At 44.0% G+C, this 19,814-nt stretch overlaps 1 protein-coding gene across 7 annotated transcripts in view; it reads left to right on the forward strand.

Annotated features, from left to right (window-relative positions):
- Positions 1-6,628, forward strand: part of LOC121272117 (tight junction protein ZO-1-like) — a 162,124-nt gene extending 155,496 nt beyond the window's left edge. For 5 of the 7 annotated variants that reach the window (XM_041178570.1, XM_041178577.1, XM_041178574.1 and 2 more), the window contains 2 exons: positions 3,620-3,763; positions 5,518-6,628. In XM_041178570.1, the coding sequence (XP_041034504.1) occupies positions 3,620-3,763; positions 5,518-5,612 (239 nt within the window). In that variant the 3' untranslated portion in view covers positions 5,613-6,628. The remainder of the gene's footprint in view (positions 1-3,619; positions 3,764-5,517) is intronic. The other 2 variants (XM_041178576.1, XM_041178573.1) reach the window with 2 other exon arrangements.
- The last annotated feature ends 13,186 nt before the right edge of the window (positions 6,629-19,814 follow it).

Consider the following 19,814-nt stretch of genomic DNA (forward strand, 5'->3'; position numbering starts at 1 on the left):
AGCTCTGAGGTGCAGAGGGATCTGAGTGTCCTGGTACATGAATCGCAAAAGCTTAGCATGCAAGTGCAGCAAGTAATTATGAAAGTTAATAAAATGTTATTGTTTATTGCAAGGGGAATTGAATAAAAAAGTAGGGAGATTATGCTTCAGTTATGCTGGATATTGGTGAGACCACATCTGGAGTAGTGTACAGTATTGGTCTCCTTATCTAAGGAAGGATGTAAATATGTTAGAAGCAGGAAGGAAAATGTTTACTAGACCAATACCTGGAATGGGCTGGTTGCCTTATGAGGAAAGGTTGGACCGGTTAGGCTTTTATCCGTTGGAGTTTAGAAAGTAAGAGGCGATTTGATTAAAACGTTTAAGATCATGAGAGGTCTTGACAGGGTGAATGTGGAGAGGATGTTTCCCCTTGTGGGAAAATCTAGAACTATGGGTCACTGTTTAAAAATAAGGGGTCACCCACTTAAGATAGAGATGAGAGCTTTTTCTCCGATGGTGGTAAGTCTTTGACCTCTCTCAAAAGGCAGTGAAACAGAGTCTTTGAATATTTTTAACACAGAGCTAGATAAGTTCTTGATAAACAAGGGGGTGAAAGTTATTAGGGTAGGTGGGAGTGTGGAGTTGAGGTTACAATCAGATCAGCCATGATTCTATTGAGTGGCGAAGCAGGCTCAAGGGGTCAAATGGCCAATCCTGCTCCTAATTCTTATGTTCATATATAAAATCAACTCTGTAAGTTGAAATGCTGAAACCTATCAAAAAAGCTAGAATTTGAAAAGGTGGAGTTTTTGATGCTGGGCCGAGGAGAGTTATCTGGGTACAGATTTCTTGTGGTTAATAGGGAGCTTGTTCTGAAAGTCATGCTAACTGGTTACAAATCTGTCTTTTGATGAGCACAGGCTTGCTGCAGAAAGTGACCAGCAGTTTGCTTGCAGGTGCATTAATGGTTTTGTCTTTATTTGGATGTTTAAGTTGTAGGTATTTCAGACTTACGTGACACATTAATGAATAGCTGCATGTCTACCATGTTTTGTAACTTGGAGATAATCACTGTGTTGCAGGGCTGAGACAACAAATCATGTTGTCAGCATTCTGTATTGTAAGACTATGTTTTGCACTGTGGTGGACATCTCTGCTAATCACCACTCTGGCATGGCATCCTCTGCTGCGTTTGCTGAAGAGGAAGATGATGTCTTGAGAAGGTGCACAATTCGAGGGCCCCTTTTCCCTAGGCCCTCTTTTCGGCCAGCTGAGCTTTTCATTTCTGCTCACTTCGTCGAATACCCTTCCAAACAATCAGCCTCCAGAAGTCATGGCTGTCAGCGACTGTCTCCCAGTCACCAGTGTCAGTATCCACCATCTTCGTACCTCACTTGCAGGTATCCTTGTTGCTGAGGTATGGGTGCACAGGATATCGTGACCCAGTGGCCAATTCACCATATGGAAAGTCTTTGGCTATATGGCCATTATCCATCCAATGAACCTGGCTGAGCAAACGCAGATGTCATTGGCTTCGTAATGAGTGTATGCTTATGGAATTGGAATGCTCCAGAACCTCTGAGTTAGTGGCTTTGTCCTGCCAAGAGATGTCAAGGATACATTTGAGACAGCGAAGTTTGTAACTGTCCAGCCTTTTCTCCTGCCTTGCATATGTTGCCCAGTCTCACCACTGTAGAGTAATGTGCTAAGGATGCAGGCTTGGTATATTCACTGTTTGGTGTTCTCAGTCAGGTTGCTGTTGTCCCACACTCTCTTATCAGCTTGGACATAGCAGCTGCACTTTTGTGATGCGTGCATTGATTTCAGCATTGAGTACACAACCTCCAGTGTCGCACTGTCAATGCCAATAGTTGGCAGTATCATGGATTGTGACCTTTGTCTTCCTGATGCTGATGGTCAAACCACTCTTTACAGGCATGTGTCTGTCCATTTGCTGCTGCAGGTATTCCTCAGTGTGGAATGTTAGTGTGGCATCGTCAGCATAGAGCAACTCTCTGATGAGCACTTGATGTGTCTTTGTCTTGGATCTCAGGCAATCAAGGCTGAACAGTTTCCATCAGCAAAACAAACTTTATAAAGTATAATGAATTTTTTTTTACAATGCATTTACTAATTTCTCTTGGTGTTGCTCACAGATGATGTTTTCTGAAATGTTTGTCCCATATTAAATAATTGAACACAATGTTAGAAAAATACATTTGCTAGCTGGGTACTATGGTTAATGATTCCTGTTTGATAATTGCCAATGGAGTTCATGTTTGTAGGGTAGGAGTTGGACCTCATAAGCTGGAGTTTGGTGTTTCCTTATCAGCAATGACAGGTTCCACATGGTTTGTAAAAGAAACATTTATCTCGTGCCTTTCTTGATCTTGGGATGTTCCAAGTGCTTTCCACCCAATCAGGCACTTTTGAAGTGTAGTCCTGTTGTAATGAAGGAAACGTGGAATCCAATTTGGTCATAGCAATGTCACACCAATAACAATAAGACAAACAGTCAGATAATCTGTTTGTGATGTTGTTTGAGGGATAATTATTGCCCAGGGCTGAGAAATCTCCTTTTACAAATAGTGCCCATGGGACCTTTTACTTTCATGTGTGAGGGTAGCCAGGGCCTTGGTTTAAAATAGGAGCAGGAGTAGGACATTTGGCCCCTTAAGTGTGCTCAGCCATTCAACTAGATCTTGGCTGATTACCTCAATGCCATTTTCCTGCATTAACCCCATATCCCTTGATACCTTTAATATCTAGAAACCTCTTGATCTCTGTCCTGAATATACTCAATGACTGAGTCTCCGTAGCCTGCTGAGGTAGAGAATTCCAAAGATTCTTATTCTGAAACTGTTCTGGACCCTTCCAGCCAGGGGAAATGTCCTTCCTGCATTTACCGTGTCGAGCCCTGTAAGAATTTTGTATGCCTCATTGAGATTAATGTCTCGTGCAAAAGATGGCACCTCCTACAGTGCAGCATTCCTGCATTATGGGCTCAAGTATCAAGTAGAACATTATGCCACTTTACAAGACTTTCAATATTTGCTTATAAGAGTATACGAATGTTTTTACAGAGGGCTGTGTTAACTTTGCTTCCCAGAGGTGAATTGTGGTTGTTAATGGTCAAGAGCAGGGATGATGTACAGATTTGAGAAGCACCAGTGAAAATCAGTTTTTTAAAAAAAAATCTGGAAGAGGAGAGTCCTTAGTTACAGCTAGGTCCCAGCAATAGGAAAGGTGACTGAAGGGAATCGACACTTGCGAGTGAGTGAACTATTGGTCCATAGAGGACCAATTCATTGATTTGCTCACCTACAGAAACTCTCAGTTCCAGTAGTGTAGATAGCCTGGATACTATTTTCTAATGGCAGATAATGTTGGAAATGCACAGCAGGTCACACTGTCTGAAGGAGAAAGACCAGCTTAAGGTTTTGTTGACACACCTTTTGGGAGAGCTGTTTTGAAAGTTCCACCTGAAACATTATCTCTCTCTCTCTCTCTCTCTCTCTCCTTCTCCCCAGTGCTCACTGCACTGCTGGCCATTCACAATTCATCTCTCTTTCAGACTGACTGCATTGTTTTCTGCTCTAGTTCTAACATGTTGACCTGAATGTCTTTTCTCTCCTAGGTGAAACACTCCTGAGCCCACTGGTGATGTGTGGACCCCATGGCTTGAAGTTCCTGAAACCTGTGGAGCTGCGCTTGCCTCACTGTGCGTCTATGACTCCAGATGGTTGGTCTTTTGCTCTAAAATCCTCCGACTCCTCGTCGGGTATGCTTTCCTCTCTCTCTCTCTCTCTGCTTTACCTGGAGAGTTCTTGGGCTAGGTGTGGCTCTACAGTGCTTTGCCTGCTCTGTTTTCATGGTTTATTTAGGATGTGGTTAACTTGCATTGTTTAATTTTCTTTTACCAGTGTCAATTCCCTTCATTTCACTCCAAAGATCAGGTCCATTCTATGAATGAATCTTGTGCACTTGTGTTTATCTAACACAGAAGCTGAAGCATCCATTGCTTCTTGATTTTAAAAGAACATGCAGAAAATAATTTGATAACCTATAAAGGTTAATATCTGAATGCTCTTGCAGTTAAATTAGTTAGTGTTAGGACTCTGCAATTTTGCTGGAGTTACTTGCGCTGTTGGTTGCACAAGACTTGCCCATTACAATTTGTGATCAGAGACTTATCGTTGCACAAGGTTGACAGGATCCTCATCTTGATGGATCCTGTCCATTTAGAACGGGTTAGACTCCAGGACTGTGGTGTAAAATTTGCTGGGAGGAGTGGGGTGGGAAGCATTTGACCCCACGATGGAACAGGCAGAGGTTACGACAGGGAGGGGTTTGCGACTCTTCGGAGCACTTTATGAGGCTTGAAGGGAGGCCACAGAGGAGGGAAGTGGTCGGTTTAGTCGTTGGTGGCATGGAGGATGCTGGACTTTAACCCCAGAGTGTGGCCAAAGAGAGATAGTTCAGTTCACTAATCTTCGTGTTGCACGGCTTGCTGGACCATAATGTTTCTGAAGCTCTGTTCCAGCCGGTAATTGACATAATGTAAGTTGTGTCTTTGGACATCTATCAAATTGGAAGCTTCCTGAGAAACGTTGCAATTCGATCTGAGCATTATCAACGTCAGCTGATGAATTGATCTGAATTAGTTTAACTAACACACTCTGGCCTTGTTTGAATTGTTGCTTGTCATTGAATTGATCCTCATGCAAAGGTTTTCTCAGCCTTGTCTCCATGTAGCATTTGAGGGTCAGATCCATTGCATGGCCTTCCCTAACACTGCTAGCTGTCCTGCCATTGACGTGTTCAGGAAACACAAAGATAGTGCTGCCTCCAGCCCAGACCTGGCTTTGATAAGTTGTGCTGTAACTTGTGCCTTCCTTGATCTCTCGATTAACCCTGCCCAAATTATTATTGAATTACTTCTTTTAGTTATTAAAACACTTTGGCAGTCTCTGCCTGCGACTGTGCGGATGTTTGCCATCTTTTTACTCCTTTTGCTTGTTCATAACCAACTCTCAGCCTCAACTTTCCTATTTCATAAAACTTATTGTTCGTGTTTCTTTTTTTTCAAAGAATTAATGTGCAACACCCAATGTTTATGTATAAAGTATTAACATTGTACTCAGAGTATATAGAAATCAATTTGTGCATGAAAATTCAGTTCCTGTAGCATGGATCTGTTAAACCATGAGAAAAGCGTGTTTAATCCTGCTTTAAAGCAGCTTCAAGACAAGCTGGAAAGGTCCTTGAATGTAAAATATTTGGGAAGCCTGCCACCTCTCAAAGGTTCATTGCTGCTTTAATTGGAGCTTGATCATGACTATTGGAAATAGAAAGCTGCCCACAATCTGGATTGGGGACTAAGCTGGGTACCTAACTTGTGCTGTATCTGTCCTGGGTGTGCTTCTGGATCACAAAAGTAGGAAGTGTTTCATTGATCACTGCTAACATCCCTCCCCTCCATGAGTGAAGCTGCTGGCTTGGCATTAAACTAAATGGTTTGTTTTTTCCTTCCAGGTGACCCTAAGAGCTGGCAGAACAAATCTCTCCCTGGAGACCCAAATTACCATGTGGGAACAAATTGTGTCTCGGTCTTAATTGATCACTTTTAAAGGTGGTAGTGGGTGATTGACAGTTATGCCAGGATACCAAGGCAGTGGGTGGAACACAGATTTAAGCAATAACCTGTTTTCACACAATCAGAAATGAGGTTGTTGGACAACCTAAAATGTAAATGCTTACATTCTAAGTGCTGTGAATGGAATTGCAGACGAGCTTGCAATGACACAGCAAATCTGAACTGTAAAGTTTTCCCAGTTTCCATGTTAACCAGCAGGGATGCCTTACCCTTAGTTTTTGTAGCTATCATTTAAAATACTAAATAGATTTTTCTACATTGTATAACTTTACAGCCTTTACATGTTTATATAAGTAACCATATCCTAGTTTAAATGTAGAAGTTACTTTTCTATGTCCTTTAGTTATAAAAAGATGTTTGACTTTGAGTGAGTATAGCTGGTTGACAGGGACTTTCTAATGAGTTAAGCTGGATGTCCTGCTGTGCTGTGGGATTGATAGAAAAGTCGCTGAGATCTGTGGCTGTACATAAATCCTGATATCACCTTGGAGCTCGGTTTGTAAATTAACATTTTTTATGTCTTATTTTGTATAAAACAAAACTGAAAAGAGCTTTCTAAAGAGGATCTTTATATTCTGTCGCCGTGGGGCCTTTTGAGCAGTTGTATAATTTGCAGCAATAAAATCAACATTTACAACTTCTCATTGAAATTTTTACAGCTTTGGAATAATGTTGCTGTGTTCTTTGAGAATAACTTGTATTACCTGTGTAAAGGCACCGGGTCCTTTATATTTTAAGGCATGTTGGAGTGCAATGAGTGGGATCTTTGGATAAAGTGACAGGTTACTGTACTGTGTGCCCCAAAGTGTATTTTTGTACTAATAGACGATTTATTCTGGCACAGCAGTACGTGGCTCACTGGGGATTCTAACACGGCTTCTGTTAATCACTTCTTCACACTTCATGAGGGGCTGACTTTATTTCCTGCAATTACTCAAATACATGTTTCTAAATATACCACTATTATTGAATAAAAACATTTTTAAAATATCAGGTTGTAGTCTTTTGATTGTCTGACTGTTACATTCATATTTACCCTTTCTTCACTGCCCCCCCCCCCCCCTCCCCCCCCTTCCCCCCTCACTTCTCGCCTGTAGGCAAAGCCTCTCACTGGGTTACGTTTCCATGTGTGTCAGCTATCCTCTGATACCTTCCCCACTGGCTGTTACTGATATGAGAGGCAAAACCAACCAGTGGGCTGCATCAGGTTTTTGGCTTTCTAGTCAATCAGTCCAGCACCCAGGTTAGTGTTAGACCAGCATCAATGCAGGATCAAAGGGTTATTGATTAGAAGTGTGAGCGCAGACTATCCCAGGGATATTGAGATAAAAACAAAAAAACTGCGGATGCTGGAAATCCAAAACAAAAACAGAATTACCTGGAAAAACTCAGCAGGTCTGGCAGCATCGGCAGAGAAGGAAAGAGTTGACGTTTCGAGTCCTCATGACCCTAAGTTCTGTCGAAGGGTCATGAGGACTCGAAACGTCAACTCTCTTCTTCTCTGCCGATGCTGCCAGACCTGCTGAGTTTTTCCAGGTAATTCTGTTTTTGTCCAGGGATATTGAGGTCAGATTCCCAACTGCTGATTTGCTGACGAGTGAAATTGACTCTGCACAGAAGTAGAATCTGATGGTCTTTATTGTTCAGTGTTGGATGACACATTTACTCGTTCATTCAAGAGAAACATACAAAGTTACACAAATTGATTTGTGTATCATTTATAAAAATAAATGAGTTACTACTTAAAAATTGCAATTAGGGCTGAATCATGTGATCACAGGTGTAGTGCACAGTGTCAGCAACCTCCTGCATCTCCCTCTTGCTACCACTTTAAAAGCTTTAAAAGCAGCAACCTCCTGCATCTCCCTCTTGCTAACACTTTAAAAGCTTTCTGCATCGTTCTCAAAGCCTCCTGCTATCTGTGGCACTGCAGGAAATCCCAGAAACCATGGTAATGCAGGCAGTGGTGGTGTGACCTGGGCGCTCTAGGGAGTCCCTGATAATTCCGGCACTGCAGTAGGTAGGGTGCCTGAGACACTGCAGGGAGTGTCTGGACCCAGGCATTGAAGGGCTATATATTCCAATCTGTCAAAAAGATAAATCTGTCAAAAGATAAATAAATAAGTGAGCTGATCTGTGTTTAATTGACTGCCACTGCTCTTCAAGTGAGCTGATGTTTGGACATGGGATGGAACAGAGGGATTGAATCTTAGTAACAAAAGTGATAGGATTGTACAGAGATTTGTGAATGCTGCACTAGTAGAATGATGGCAAATTTGAGATGAGTGGGCTATCTTAAGAGACTATAATCGGAAGACTTGGAGATAGCAATGGTGTCTCAGAGATGCAAAGCTGAGATTTTAGAGAGATGAGGTCAAATGTAGATGCAGAGGTCAGGAAGTAGAAGGGGAGGGGCCTTGAAACATAGGCAGCAATTCCACACTGATGGGGATCAACTATCTTTAAGTTTTATGTTTCAAATGTATCTGATGGAGTAATTGGGGCAAGAATGTGAATGGTATTTTTGTGCCATTGTCATCATGCTTATCAATATAGTGATAAAATAATTTCTCAGGATAGAAGACCAAATGTGATTGTCCATGAGTCAAACTGCTGCTGATTTTTACCATTTGGTCTCTTTTCCATGTTTGACTGCTGATTTTCATTTCATTTCCTTTACTTTCTCTTGTCTGAAATTTACACCACGCAAAGTTGGCCATAGGATATGGTGCATTAATCATCATCTGCTACTGTCATTGCATCAGCAAGTTAAAATAACTGATTTTGCAGTTTGCTCCCCCTCCTTTCCTGGAAGTGCTGACTCTTGCTGGTGCTGGTAGCCTTTTTGTATCCACCCATGGAGCCATTCTTCATCAGAGAACCCAGGGAGAGAGTGGATGCAGTTACCTCTCCCAAGGTAAAAGCAGGGACTTATTCCGGCTCCAATTTCCAGCAGGAGTAACTGAAAAAATGGCTTAATCCATATTAACTTTCAGGATAGCATGATTCATGACGTCATCTTCCTGTATTCCTCATTTGTTTATTCCTTTGTCCAGGGGTTCTCCCTTTTACTTGATCCAGGAATTAAAGCTAGAACTTTCATGGGTCCGTTTGGCTCTGGAAAGTCATTTGCTCCCTGAGGGATCTCTAAATTCAGCCTATGTTCCTGTGGATTGCAACATCCCACACCATGCACTCAAACTACAGTAATGAGAAATCAGCGATTCAAATAGAGCTCATCGTCTTTCATCAGAAACAAAAGCAGAAATGTTCTTGATCTTTATTGGAAACTCAAGGAAAACAGAAGCTTCTGTCTCAGATGCAGAATGGAGCCCAGAATGCCTGGGAATGTTTGCAATTTGGAAATTCCACCCAAATCGTAAAGCGCAGCTGCTGCAGTCAGTGACTGCTGGGGAATGGGAAGTGAAAGCTAAACTTCACTGGTACCTTGTTAAAAATGGGATTTCCTTTTGACTTTCCACTGCTTGTGAATAAAGGATGCAGGAACTTGATGACATGACTCATGCTATCCTGAAATTTAAGAAGGTTTATGCTGTTATTTTTCATTTTGATAAGCCATTTTGCCTTTCATAATGTCATAACATGGGAAAATATGTTCAATTGTCTGATTTAGTGAGAATAAATGAAATGCAGATTAATAGGCATGGAACTCCTACAAGTCTTCAAATAGTTTCAAGAATATCAGCCTTTCTGATGATGTACACTTCATTTACTGTATGATCCCAGCCCATATCTGACCTCAGAAGAGCATAGTTGCGAGACTGGGTCAGCAGCAAGTGGTGAGGGAACCAAGAGGGAAAAAACATACTTGACCTCATGTTCACCAACCTGCCTGGCACAGATGTATCTGCCCATGACAGCATTGGTAGGAGTGACCACTGCACAGTCCTTGTGGAGACAAAGTCCTGTCTTCACATTGAAGATACCCTCTATTGTGTTGCGTGGCACTGCCACCATGCTAAGTGGGATATATTTCGAGCAGATCTAGCAACTCGGGACTGGGCAACCATGAGACACTGGGCCATCAGCAGCAGTAGAATTGTACTCAACCACAATCTGTAACCTCATGGCAAGGCATATCCCCCACGGGAGGGCATGCCAGGAAGAACACCAGGCATTCCAATAAATGAGGTGTCAACCTGGTGAAGCTACAACACAGAACTATTTGCATGCCAAACAGCATAAGCAGTGACTAGTAGACAGAGCTAAGCGATTTCATGACAAATGGATCAAATCTAAGCTCTGCAGTCCTACCATATGCAGTCATGAATGGTGGTGGGCAATTAAACAAATCACTGGAGGCGAAAGCTCCACAAATAACCCTTACCTTAATGATGGGGGAGCCCTGCACATCAGTGCAAAAGATAAGGCAGAAGCATTTGCAGCAACTTTCAGCCAGAAGGGCCGGGTGAATGATCTATCTCTGCCTTCCCCAGCGGTCCCCAGCATCATAGATGACAGTCGTCAGCCAGTTTGATTCACTCCACGTGATATCAAGAAAATGGCTGAAGACTCTGAATATTGCAAAGACTATGGGCTCTGAAAATATTCTGGCAATAGTACTGAAGACTTGTGCTCTAGAACTTGCTGCACCCCTAGCCAAGCTGTTCCAGTACAGCTACACCACTGGCATCTACCCGACAATGTGGAAAACTGTCCCAGGTATGTCCCATACACAAACAACAGGACAAATCCAACCTGGCCAATTACTGCCCCATCAGTCTACTCTCGATCATCAGTAAAGTGATGGAAGGGGTCGGCACTTGCTGAGCAATAACTTGCTCACTGATGCTCAGTTTGTGTTCCACCAGGGCCACTCAGCTCCTGACCTCATTACAGCCTTGGTTCAAACATGGATAAAAGAGCTGAACTCCCGAGGTGAGGTGAGGGTGACTGCCCTTGACATCAAGGCAGCATTTGACCGAGTGTGGCATCAAGGAGCCCTAGTAAAACTGTAGTCAATGGGAATCAGGGGCAGACTGCACTAGTTGGAGTCATACCTAGCACAAAGGAAGATTGCTGTGGTTGTTGGAGGTCGATCATCTCAGTTCCAGGACACCACTGCAGGAGTTCCTCAGGGTAATGTCCTTGGCTCAACCATCTTCAGCTGCTTCAGCCATGACCTTCCTTCCAACATAAGGTCAGAAGTGGAGATTCTCATTGATGATTGCACAATGTTCAGAACCATTCGTGACTCCTCAGATACTGAAGCAGTGCATATCCAAATGCAGCAAGACCTGGACAATATCCAGGCTTGGGCTGACGTGGTGAGTAACATTTGTGCCATACAAGTGTCAGGCAATGATCATCACCAACAAGAGAGAATCCAACCATCTACCCTTGATGTTCAATGGCATTACCATCACTGAATCCCCCACTATCAACATCTTAGAGATTACCATTGACTAGAAGCTGAACTGGACTAGCCTTTTAAATACTGTGGCTACAAGAGCAGGTCAGAGGATAGGAATCGTGTGAAGAGCAACTCACCTCCTGACTCCCCAAAGCCTGCTGACCATCTACACGGCACAAGTCAAGAGTGTGATGGAATACTCCCCACTGGCCTGGATGAGTGCAGCTCCCACAGCACTTAAGAAGCTTGACACCATCCAGGATAAAGCAGTCTGCTTGACTGGCACCCTTTCACTCATTCATTCCCTCTGCCACTGACCCACAGCAGCAGCAGTATGTACCATCTACAAGATGCACTGCAGCAATTCACCAAGGCTCCTTAGCACCTTCCAAACCCGTGACTGCTACCATCTAAAAAGACAAGGGCAGCAGACAGATGGGAACACCATCACCTGCAAGCTCTCCTCCAAGTCACTCACCAACCTGACTTGGAAATATATTGCTGTTCCTTCACTGTCACTGGGTCAAAATCCTGGAACTCCCTCCTTAACAGCACTGAGGGTGTACCTACACCACATGGACTGCAGCGGTTCAAGAAGAGAGCTCACCACCACCTTCTCAAGGGCAATTAGGGATGGGCAATTAACGCTGGCCTAACCAGCGACACCCACATCCCATGAATGAATATATTTTTAAAAATGTGCACCACAATGTAACAGTGAAATCAATAGTCACGTGCTAGAGACCGAGAAGATGGAATAGTCTGTACAAGAGAAGGGCTGTACTATAAAGGAGTTTTTGAAGAAAAATACTGGAGTTAGACCTATGTCACTCAGAAGCAGTGGGAAACCTTCCCAATCCAGAACCGGCCAAAGGTTACCAGAAGAGTGATCCAAATAGTAATCAAAGTGAAAACCAAACAACAAACCATAGTGTCCCTAGCAAAGCACCTGAGAGAGAGAGAGAGAGAGCATGGAGTCACTAACAGCTGATAGTATAAAAATTAATAATTTTTAAAGGCGTGAAGAAAAAGCATCATTTGTGTCCAATGTGGTTACTAAATTCATACATTTATTATTGAATAACTTCCAGTTCTTTACTTAGTGACAAAAAATCACCAACAGTCATAGAAATTCAGATTGTGTAAAGTTATAATGACAAATCTGTTCTCTTAAGCTATAGAATGTATGTTCCCACTCTCAACCTATCTATCAGTTAAAAGGATCCTCACTTCTTTCCCTAAAATGCATTCATATAAATCATGGGGAAGAACAGCAAAACCTCCCCCAATTGAGTGAAAAATCGGCATGATTACAGTTCCAGCTAACATTTATCCCTCAACCAATATCAGCAGCATCTCTGGTTACTTATCTTGTTGCTGATTATGGAATCTGCTGGAAAATGACGAGCTGATAAAAAGGACAAAGGTCAATTTTTGTTGCTTTTTCTTGGCTTCCTTCATTGAGTAAAGTTACAAATAAGTTAATATTGGAATAATTTACCAACAAGAGTATTGCTGAAAAAGGAGACATGCCAAAACTTTTTGTCTTGCACTCATCAGGACAGTTCACATGAATACCAGTATAAAAGGAAAACAAAATAACTATTTAAACTGTATGAGAAGAGAGTGCTGATTGGTTGGCAAGTGGACTTTGGTAGAAGTGTTGTCATGGAGAATACACCAATTGATGGTGACTGACAGTTAACTGCCAATCATTGTTTGAAACGTAAACCAGGCAGCTTAACATAAGAACATAAATAGGAGCAGAAGTAGGTCATTCAGCTTCTTAAGCCTGCCCCTCCATTCTATAAAACCATGGCTGATCTGCTCAAGGCTTCAACTCCCTTTTCATGCCAGCTCCTCATAACCCTCAAGTCTCCGATATTTTATTATGACACAGCTGATGGTAAAGGCTGAGTTGTTCAAATCCCAGAGGGAAACAACTGTCATTACCCACTTTTGCAATTTATGTTTCAGGATGCAGGCTTTGAATTCAGACGACCAAGTTTCAAGAGGTGTTTTATAAAACTAAATTAAACAATTAATACAAGAAAGATTGTAAGCACAAAATACTACTATAACAACTACAACAATCTCCTACTTAATCTGACTCTCAGTTAGACCCCCGGTAAGGCAGCAGTTAAACACATAGATTTAAACAGACCGCTGGCAAAGCACACCCTAGACTCATTCAAAATGAGTTTCTTTCAGCTCTGGGTCCTTGCAGACAGACTTGATGCTTACAGGCTGGAGGCTTTAGAATCCTTCCTCCTTTGACCAACAGCCTTCTTTTCCTTTATACATATTTTCCTCTTTGAATGCAAATTCTCATTGTCATTAGGTTTTTTTTAAACATTAAATCTTCTAACATAAAACCCTTTCAAAACACCCACTTTACTAATAAGCTTTAAAAAAAATAAACACATTGTGTCTGAGCTTCACCTTGTTAGGTGTAATTTTCACCTGCTCTTTTGAATGGTCTATTTAAAAATGCAAGTTGCCCCCCTTGACACCTCACCTTCTATTTCCCTATGTTTTTCTAATTACCATTTCAAACCTACTTCTCTTCTATACATCAAAGCCTCTAGACCAGCTGGCTTTAATCCAATTAAGATATACACACATGGACACAGACACCACTAAACTCTATTTTAAAATGATTTCCAGTAACATTATAGATATTATATCTTCTTGACAATTTCAAAAATCTATCTACCTACTCTTTAAAGACTTTCAGTGATCTAGCCTCTACAACTCTCTGAAGTAGAGAATTCCAGACATTACCCTCTGAGAGATGAAGTTCCCTTGAATCTCTGTTTTAAACGGGTGGCCCCTTATTCTAGAACTATGCCCCCGTGTTTGAGATTCCCCCACTTGTGGAAACATCTTCTCAACATCTACCCTGTCAAGCCCCCTCAGAATCTTGTACATTTCATTAAGATCACCCCTCATTCTTTTAAATTCCAATGATTGGTCAAAGCATTGCCCTGACGAATAAGTCAGTAAATGTCTGTCACTTATTTTGTTTAGCTGAAACAGGCACAATGTATGTATATATTCTTTCTGTCTGCAAAGAACAGGGCTCTGTGTATTAATACATGTCACTTCCAGTACACACAAATGCTCCACACTGCGAGCCAGACAGACAATCTTACATTTATAAAAACAAAAAACTGCGGATGCTGGAAATCCAAAACAAAAACAGAATTACCTGGAAAAACTCAGCAGCTCTGGCAGCATCGGCGGAGAAGAAAAGAGTTGACATTTCGAGTCCTCATGACCCTTCAACAGAACTAGGTGAATCCAAGGAGAGGGGTGAGATATAAGCTGGTATAAGGTGTTTGGGGGGGGGGGGGGTTGGGTGGGGGGAGAGAGGTGGAGGGGGGTGGTGTGGTTGTAGGGACAAGCAAGCAGTGATAGGAGCAGATCATCAAAAGATGTCACAGACAAAAGAACAAAAGAACACAGAGGTGTTGAAGTTGGTGATATGATCTAAACGAATGTGCTAATTAAGAATGGATGGTAGGGCACTCAAGTTATAGCTCTAGTGGGGGTGGGGGGAGCATAAAAGATTTAAAAATATTTAAAAATAATGGAAATAGGTGGTAAAAGAAAAATCTATATAAATTATTGGAAAAAACAAAAAGGGGGAAGAAACAGAAAGGGGGTGGGGATGGAGGAGGGATTTCAAGACCTAAAGTTGTTGAATTCAATATTCAGTCCGGAAGGCTGTAAAGTACCTAGTCGGAAGATGAGGTGCTGTTCCTCCAGTTTGCATTGGGCTTCACTGGAACGAGGCAGCAAGCCAAGGACAGACATGTGGGCAAGAGAGCAGGGTGGAGTGTTAAAATGGCAAGCGACAGGAAGCTTTGGGTCATTCTTGCGGACAGACCGCAGGTGTTCTGCAAAGCGGTCGCCCAGTTTACGTTTGGTCTCTCCAATGTAGAGGAGACCACATTGGGAGCAACGAATGCAGTAGACTAAGTTGGGGGAAATGCAAGTGAAATGCTGCTTCACTTGAAAGGAGTGTTTGGGCCCTTGGATGGTGAGGAGAGAGGAAGTGAAGGGGCAGGTGTTGCATCTTTTGTGTGGGCATGGGGTGGTGCCATAGGTGGGGGTTGAGGAGTAGGGGGTGATGAAGAGGTGGACCAGGGTGTCTCAGAGGGAAGTGAAAATGCATTTCACTTGCATTTCCCCCAACTTAGTCTACTGTATTCGTTGCTCCCAATGTGGTCTCCTCTACATTGGAGAGACCAAGCGTAAACTGGGCGACCGCTTTGCAGAACACCTGTGGTCTGTCCGCAAGAATGACCCAAACCTCCCTGTCGCTTGCCATTTTAACACTCCACCCTGCTCTCTTGCCCACATGACTGTCCTTGGCTTGCTGCATTGTTCCAGTGAAGCCCAATGCAAACTGGCGGAACAACACCTCATCTTCCGACTAGGCACTTTACAGCCTTCCGGACTGAATATTGAATTCAACAACTTTAGGTCTTGAACTCCCTCCTCCATCCCCACCCCCTTTCTCTTTCTTCCCCCTTCCTTTTGTTTTTTCCAATAATTTATATAGATTTTTCTTTTCCCATCTATTTCCATTAATTTTAAATATTTTTAAATCTTTTATGCTCCCCCCACCCCCACTAGAGCTGTACCTTGAGTGCCCTACCATCCATTCTTAATTAGCACATTCGTTTAGATAATATCACCAACTTCAACACCTCTGTGTTCTTTTGTCTGTGACATCTTTTGATGATCTGCTCCTATCACTGCTTGCTTGTCCCTACAACCACACCCCCCCCCCACTTCTCTCCCCCCAACCAACACGCTCCCCCCCCCCCACCACACCTTAAACCCGCTTATATTTCACCCCTCTCCTTGGATTCACCTAGTTCTGTTGAAGGGTCATGAGGACTCGAACCGTCAACTCTTTTCTTCTCCGCCGATGCTGCCAGACCTGCTGAGTTTTTCCAGGTAATTCTGTTTTTGTTTTGGATTTCCAGCATCTGTAGTTTTTTGTTTTTATCTCTGTGTTTAATTGACTGCCACTGCTCTTCAAGAAATGCGTACCTTGAAGAAGTTCTGATCGTCTCTGCGACAAGATTTCCATATCTCTCTGTTGCCTTGCTCACCTTCATTGCTTTCCATTTCTCTCCTGGTGTTTGACAAGGTGTTTCCTAAATCCCACTTTCACAGCCATATCTCCTTTCTCAGTGACTGTCTCCGTCTCCGACTTACCTCACGTGGATTTCAACTGAAATTCCACCCCTCATGTTTCGAACCCACCCAGGATTACAGGTATCTCCGGGACATAAAACGTTTCTCGGACTGCTGTTCCCGTCACATTCTGAGATCCACACTCAGTGCCATGCGCCGCCATATGAACACGCTCGACCTCTCCCTCCAGCAGCACCGCCGTACCCTTTTTCAAAGCTGCGCGTGCCCCCAGTTTCATTTTATTCTTCGGCTCATCCGACGCCTCAACAAGAAACTTTTTCTCTTTCTCTCAAGTGCTAAGGAACGCAAGCTCCAACAACTCATCGACACCAACACCCATCTAGGACCCTCCACCCCTGCCTGTCCCTCCGTCCCCACCCTTTCTTCCAATCCCAGCCCCAGCCGTGTATTCACTATACCCCCTGACCTTCCCCTCTCCGATGCTGAACGTTCAGTGCTCAGCAAAGGACTTAGTTTCATACCCTTACGCCCTCACTTCAATGAATTTCGGGCTCGGCATGATACTGAACTCTTCTTCCGCCGTCTTCGTCTCCGGGCTCACTTCTTTGGGCAGGAGTCCTCTCCCCATTCAACGGATCCTTTTACCCACCTCCGATATTCTCCCTCCACCTGGACCCCTCCCTCTGGATTCTTACCTTCTCTTGATCTTTTCATTGAGAACTGTCGGCGCGACATTAGTTGTCTCAATTTCTCTGCTCCTCTCACCCATTCTAATCTCTCTCTCTCTGAACTTACTGCACTCCGTTCTCTCAGGTCCAATCCTGACATTGTCATCAAACCCGTTGACAAGGGTGGTGCTGTTGTTGTCTGGCGCACTGACCTCTACCTCGCGGAGGCTGAGCGTCAACTCGCAGACACTTCCTCCTACCTCTCCCTGGACCATGATCCCACCACTGAACATCAAGCCATTGTTTCCAGGACTGTCATTGACCTCATCTCCTCTGGGGATCTTCCTCCCACAGCTTCCGACCTGATAGTCGCCCAACCTTGGACGGCCCGCTTCTACCTCCTACCCAAAATCCACAAACAGAACTGTCCCGGTAGACCGATCGTGTCAGCTTGCTCCTGCCCCATGGAACTCATTTCTCGTTATCTTGACTCCCTTCTCTCTCCCCTTGTCCAGTCCCTTCCCACCTACATCCGTGATTCCTCTGACACCTTACGTCACATCAACAATTTCCAGTTCCCTGGCCCCAACCGCTTCCTCTTCACCATGGACGTCCAATCCCTCTACACCTTCATCCCCCACCAGGATGGTCTGAGGGCCCTTAGCTTCTTCCTCAAACAGAGGCCCGAACAATCCCCATCCACCACTATCCTCCGTCTGGCTGAACTTGTTCTCACACTGAACAATTTCTCCTTCAACTCCTCTCACTTCCTCCAAATAAAAGGTGTGGCTATGGGTACCCGCATGGGCCCCAGCTATGCCTGTCTCTTTATGGGGTATGTGGAACATTCCCTGTTGCAGTCCTACTCCGGCCCCCTTCCACAACTCTTTCTCCGGTACATCGATGATTACTTCGGTACTGCTTCATGCTCTCGTCGGGACTTGGAAAAATTTATTAATTTTGCTTCTAATCTCCACCCCTCCATCATTTTCACGTGGTCCATCTCTGACACTTCCCTTCCCTTCCTTGACCTCTCTGTCTCAATCTCTGGTGATAGACTGTCCACCAATATCCGTTACAAGCCTACAGACTCCCACAGCTACCTCGACTACAGCTCCTCACACCCTTCCTGTAAAGACTCCACCCCATTCTCTTAGTTCCTTTGCCTCCGTCGCATCTGTTCCGATGATGCTACCTTCAAAAACAGTTCCTCTGACATGTCCTCCTTCTTCCTTAACCGAGGTTTTCCACCCACAGTCGTTGACAGGGCCCTCAACCATGTCCGGCCCATCTCCCGTGCATTCGCCCTCACGCCTTCTCCTCCCTCCCAGAAACATGATAGGGTCCCCCTTGTCCTCACTTATCATGCCACCAGCTGCGGCATTCAAAGGATCATCCTCCGCCATTTCCGCCAACTCCAGCATGATGCCACCACCAAACACATCTTCCCTTCACCTCCCCTGTCGGCATTCCGTAGGGATCGTTCCCTCCGGGACACCCTGGTCCATTCCTCCATCACCCCCTACTCCTCAACCCCCACCTATGGCACCACCCCATGCCCACACAAAAGATGTCACACCTGCCCCTTCACTTCCTCTCTCCTCACTGTCCAAGGGCTCAAACACTCCTTTCAAGTGAAGCAGCATTTCACTTGCATTTCCCCCAACTTAGTCTACTGCATTCGTTGCTCCCAATGTGGTCTCCTCTACATTGGAGAGACCAAACGTAAACTGGGCGACCGCTTTGCAGAACACCTGTGGTCTGTCCGCAAGAATGACCCAAACCTCCCTGTCGCTTGCCATTTTAACACTCCACCCTGCTCTCTTGCCCACATGACTGTCCTTGGCTTGCTGCCTCGTTCCAGTGAAGCCCAATGCAAACTGGAGGAACAGCACCTCATCTTCCGACTAGGCACTTTACAGCCTTCCGGACTGAATATTGAATTCAACAACTTTAGATCTTGAACTCCCTCCTCCATCCCCACCCCCTTTCTGTTTCTTCCCCCTTCCTTTTGTTTTTTCCAATAATTTATATAGATTTTTCTTTTCCCACCTATTTCCATTATTTTTAAATCTTTTATGCTCCCCCCACCCCCACTAGAGCTGTACCTTGAGTGCCCTACCATCCATTCTTAATTAGCACATTTGTTTAGATAATATCACCAACTTCAACACCTCTGTGTTCTTTTGTTCTTTTGTCTGTGACATCTTTTGATGATCTGCTCCTATCACTGCTTGTTTGTCCCTACAACCACACCCCCCCCCCACTTCTCTCCCCCCACCCAACAACCCCCCCCCCCCCACCCCCACCACACCTTAACCCAGCTTATATTTCACCCCTCTCCTTGGATTCACCTAGTTCTGTTGAAGGGTCATGAGGACTCGAAACGTCAACTCTTTTCTTTTCCGCCGATGCTGCCAGACCTGCTGAGTTTTTCCAGGTAATTCTGTTTTTGTTTTTGACAATCTTACATTAGCTGGCAGCATAATTCCAGCACATTTAAGATTATTTAGCAAACATTGTCCAATCCCGGAATCACATCTAATGTTTGACACCGTGTTTGAGTTTTGCAAGCACGGGCTGGTTGTATATGGTCTGCACCTTGTCCGTTGCAAACAGCAGCAGGGACATGCTGTTTGATATGATCTGCCAGTCTTTGGGACATACAGCCTACATACTTAGCATGACACTGTTACTTTAATTTATATACCAGATCACTCATTTGTGTGATAGGCAGAACATCTCTTTGGTTTGACGGCAGCATTTTTTTCTGGTGATGAAAGTACTTGTGTTGCTACTGCATTGTAGCAGCGTGCTCGGTTCACCTGCTGCTCAAACTTTGGAGATACCTTGCCCTTCCAGGGTAATCTGAGGTGAACTGGAGACTTTTCAGGGCCAAAAGTGACGGCCTTAGGCCCGTTCATGAGCCTGCGTGATAGACACAGCATGAAATGATCTG

Source organism: Carcharodon carcharias, chromosome 32 (genome assembly GCF_017639515.1).
Source record: "Carcharodon carcharias isolate sCarCar2 chromosome 32, sCarCar2.pri, whole genome shotgun sequence".
Lineage (NCBI taxonomy): Eukaryota > Metazoa > Chordata > Chondrichthyes > Lamniformes > Lamnidae > Carcharodon > Carcharodon carcharias.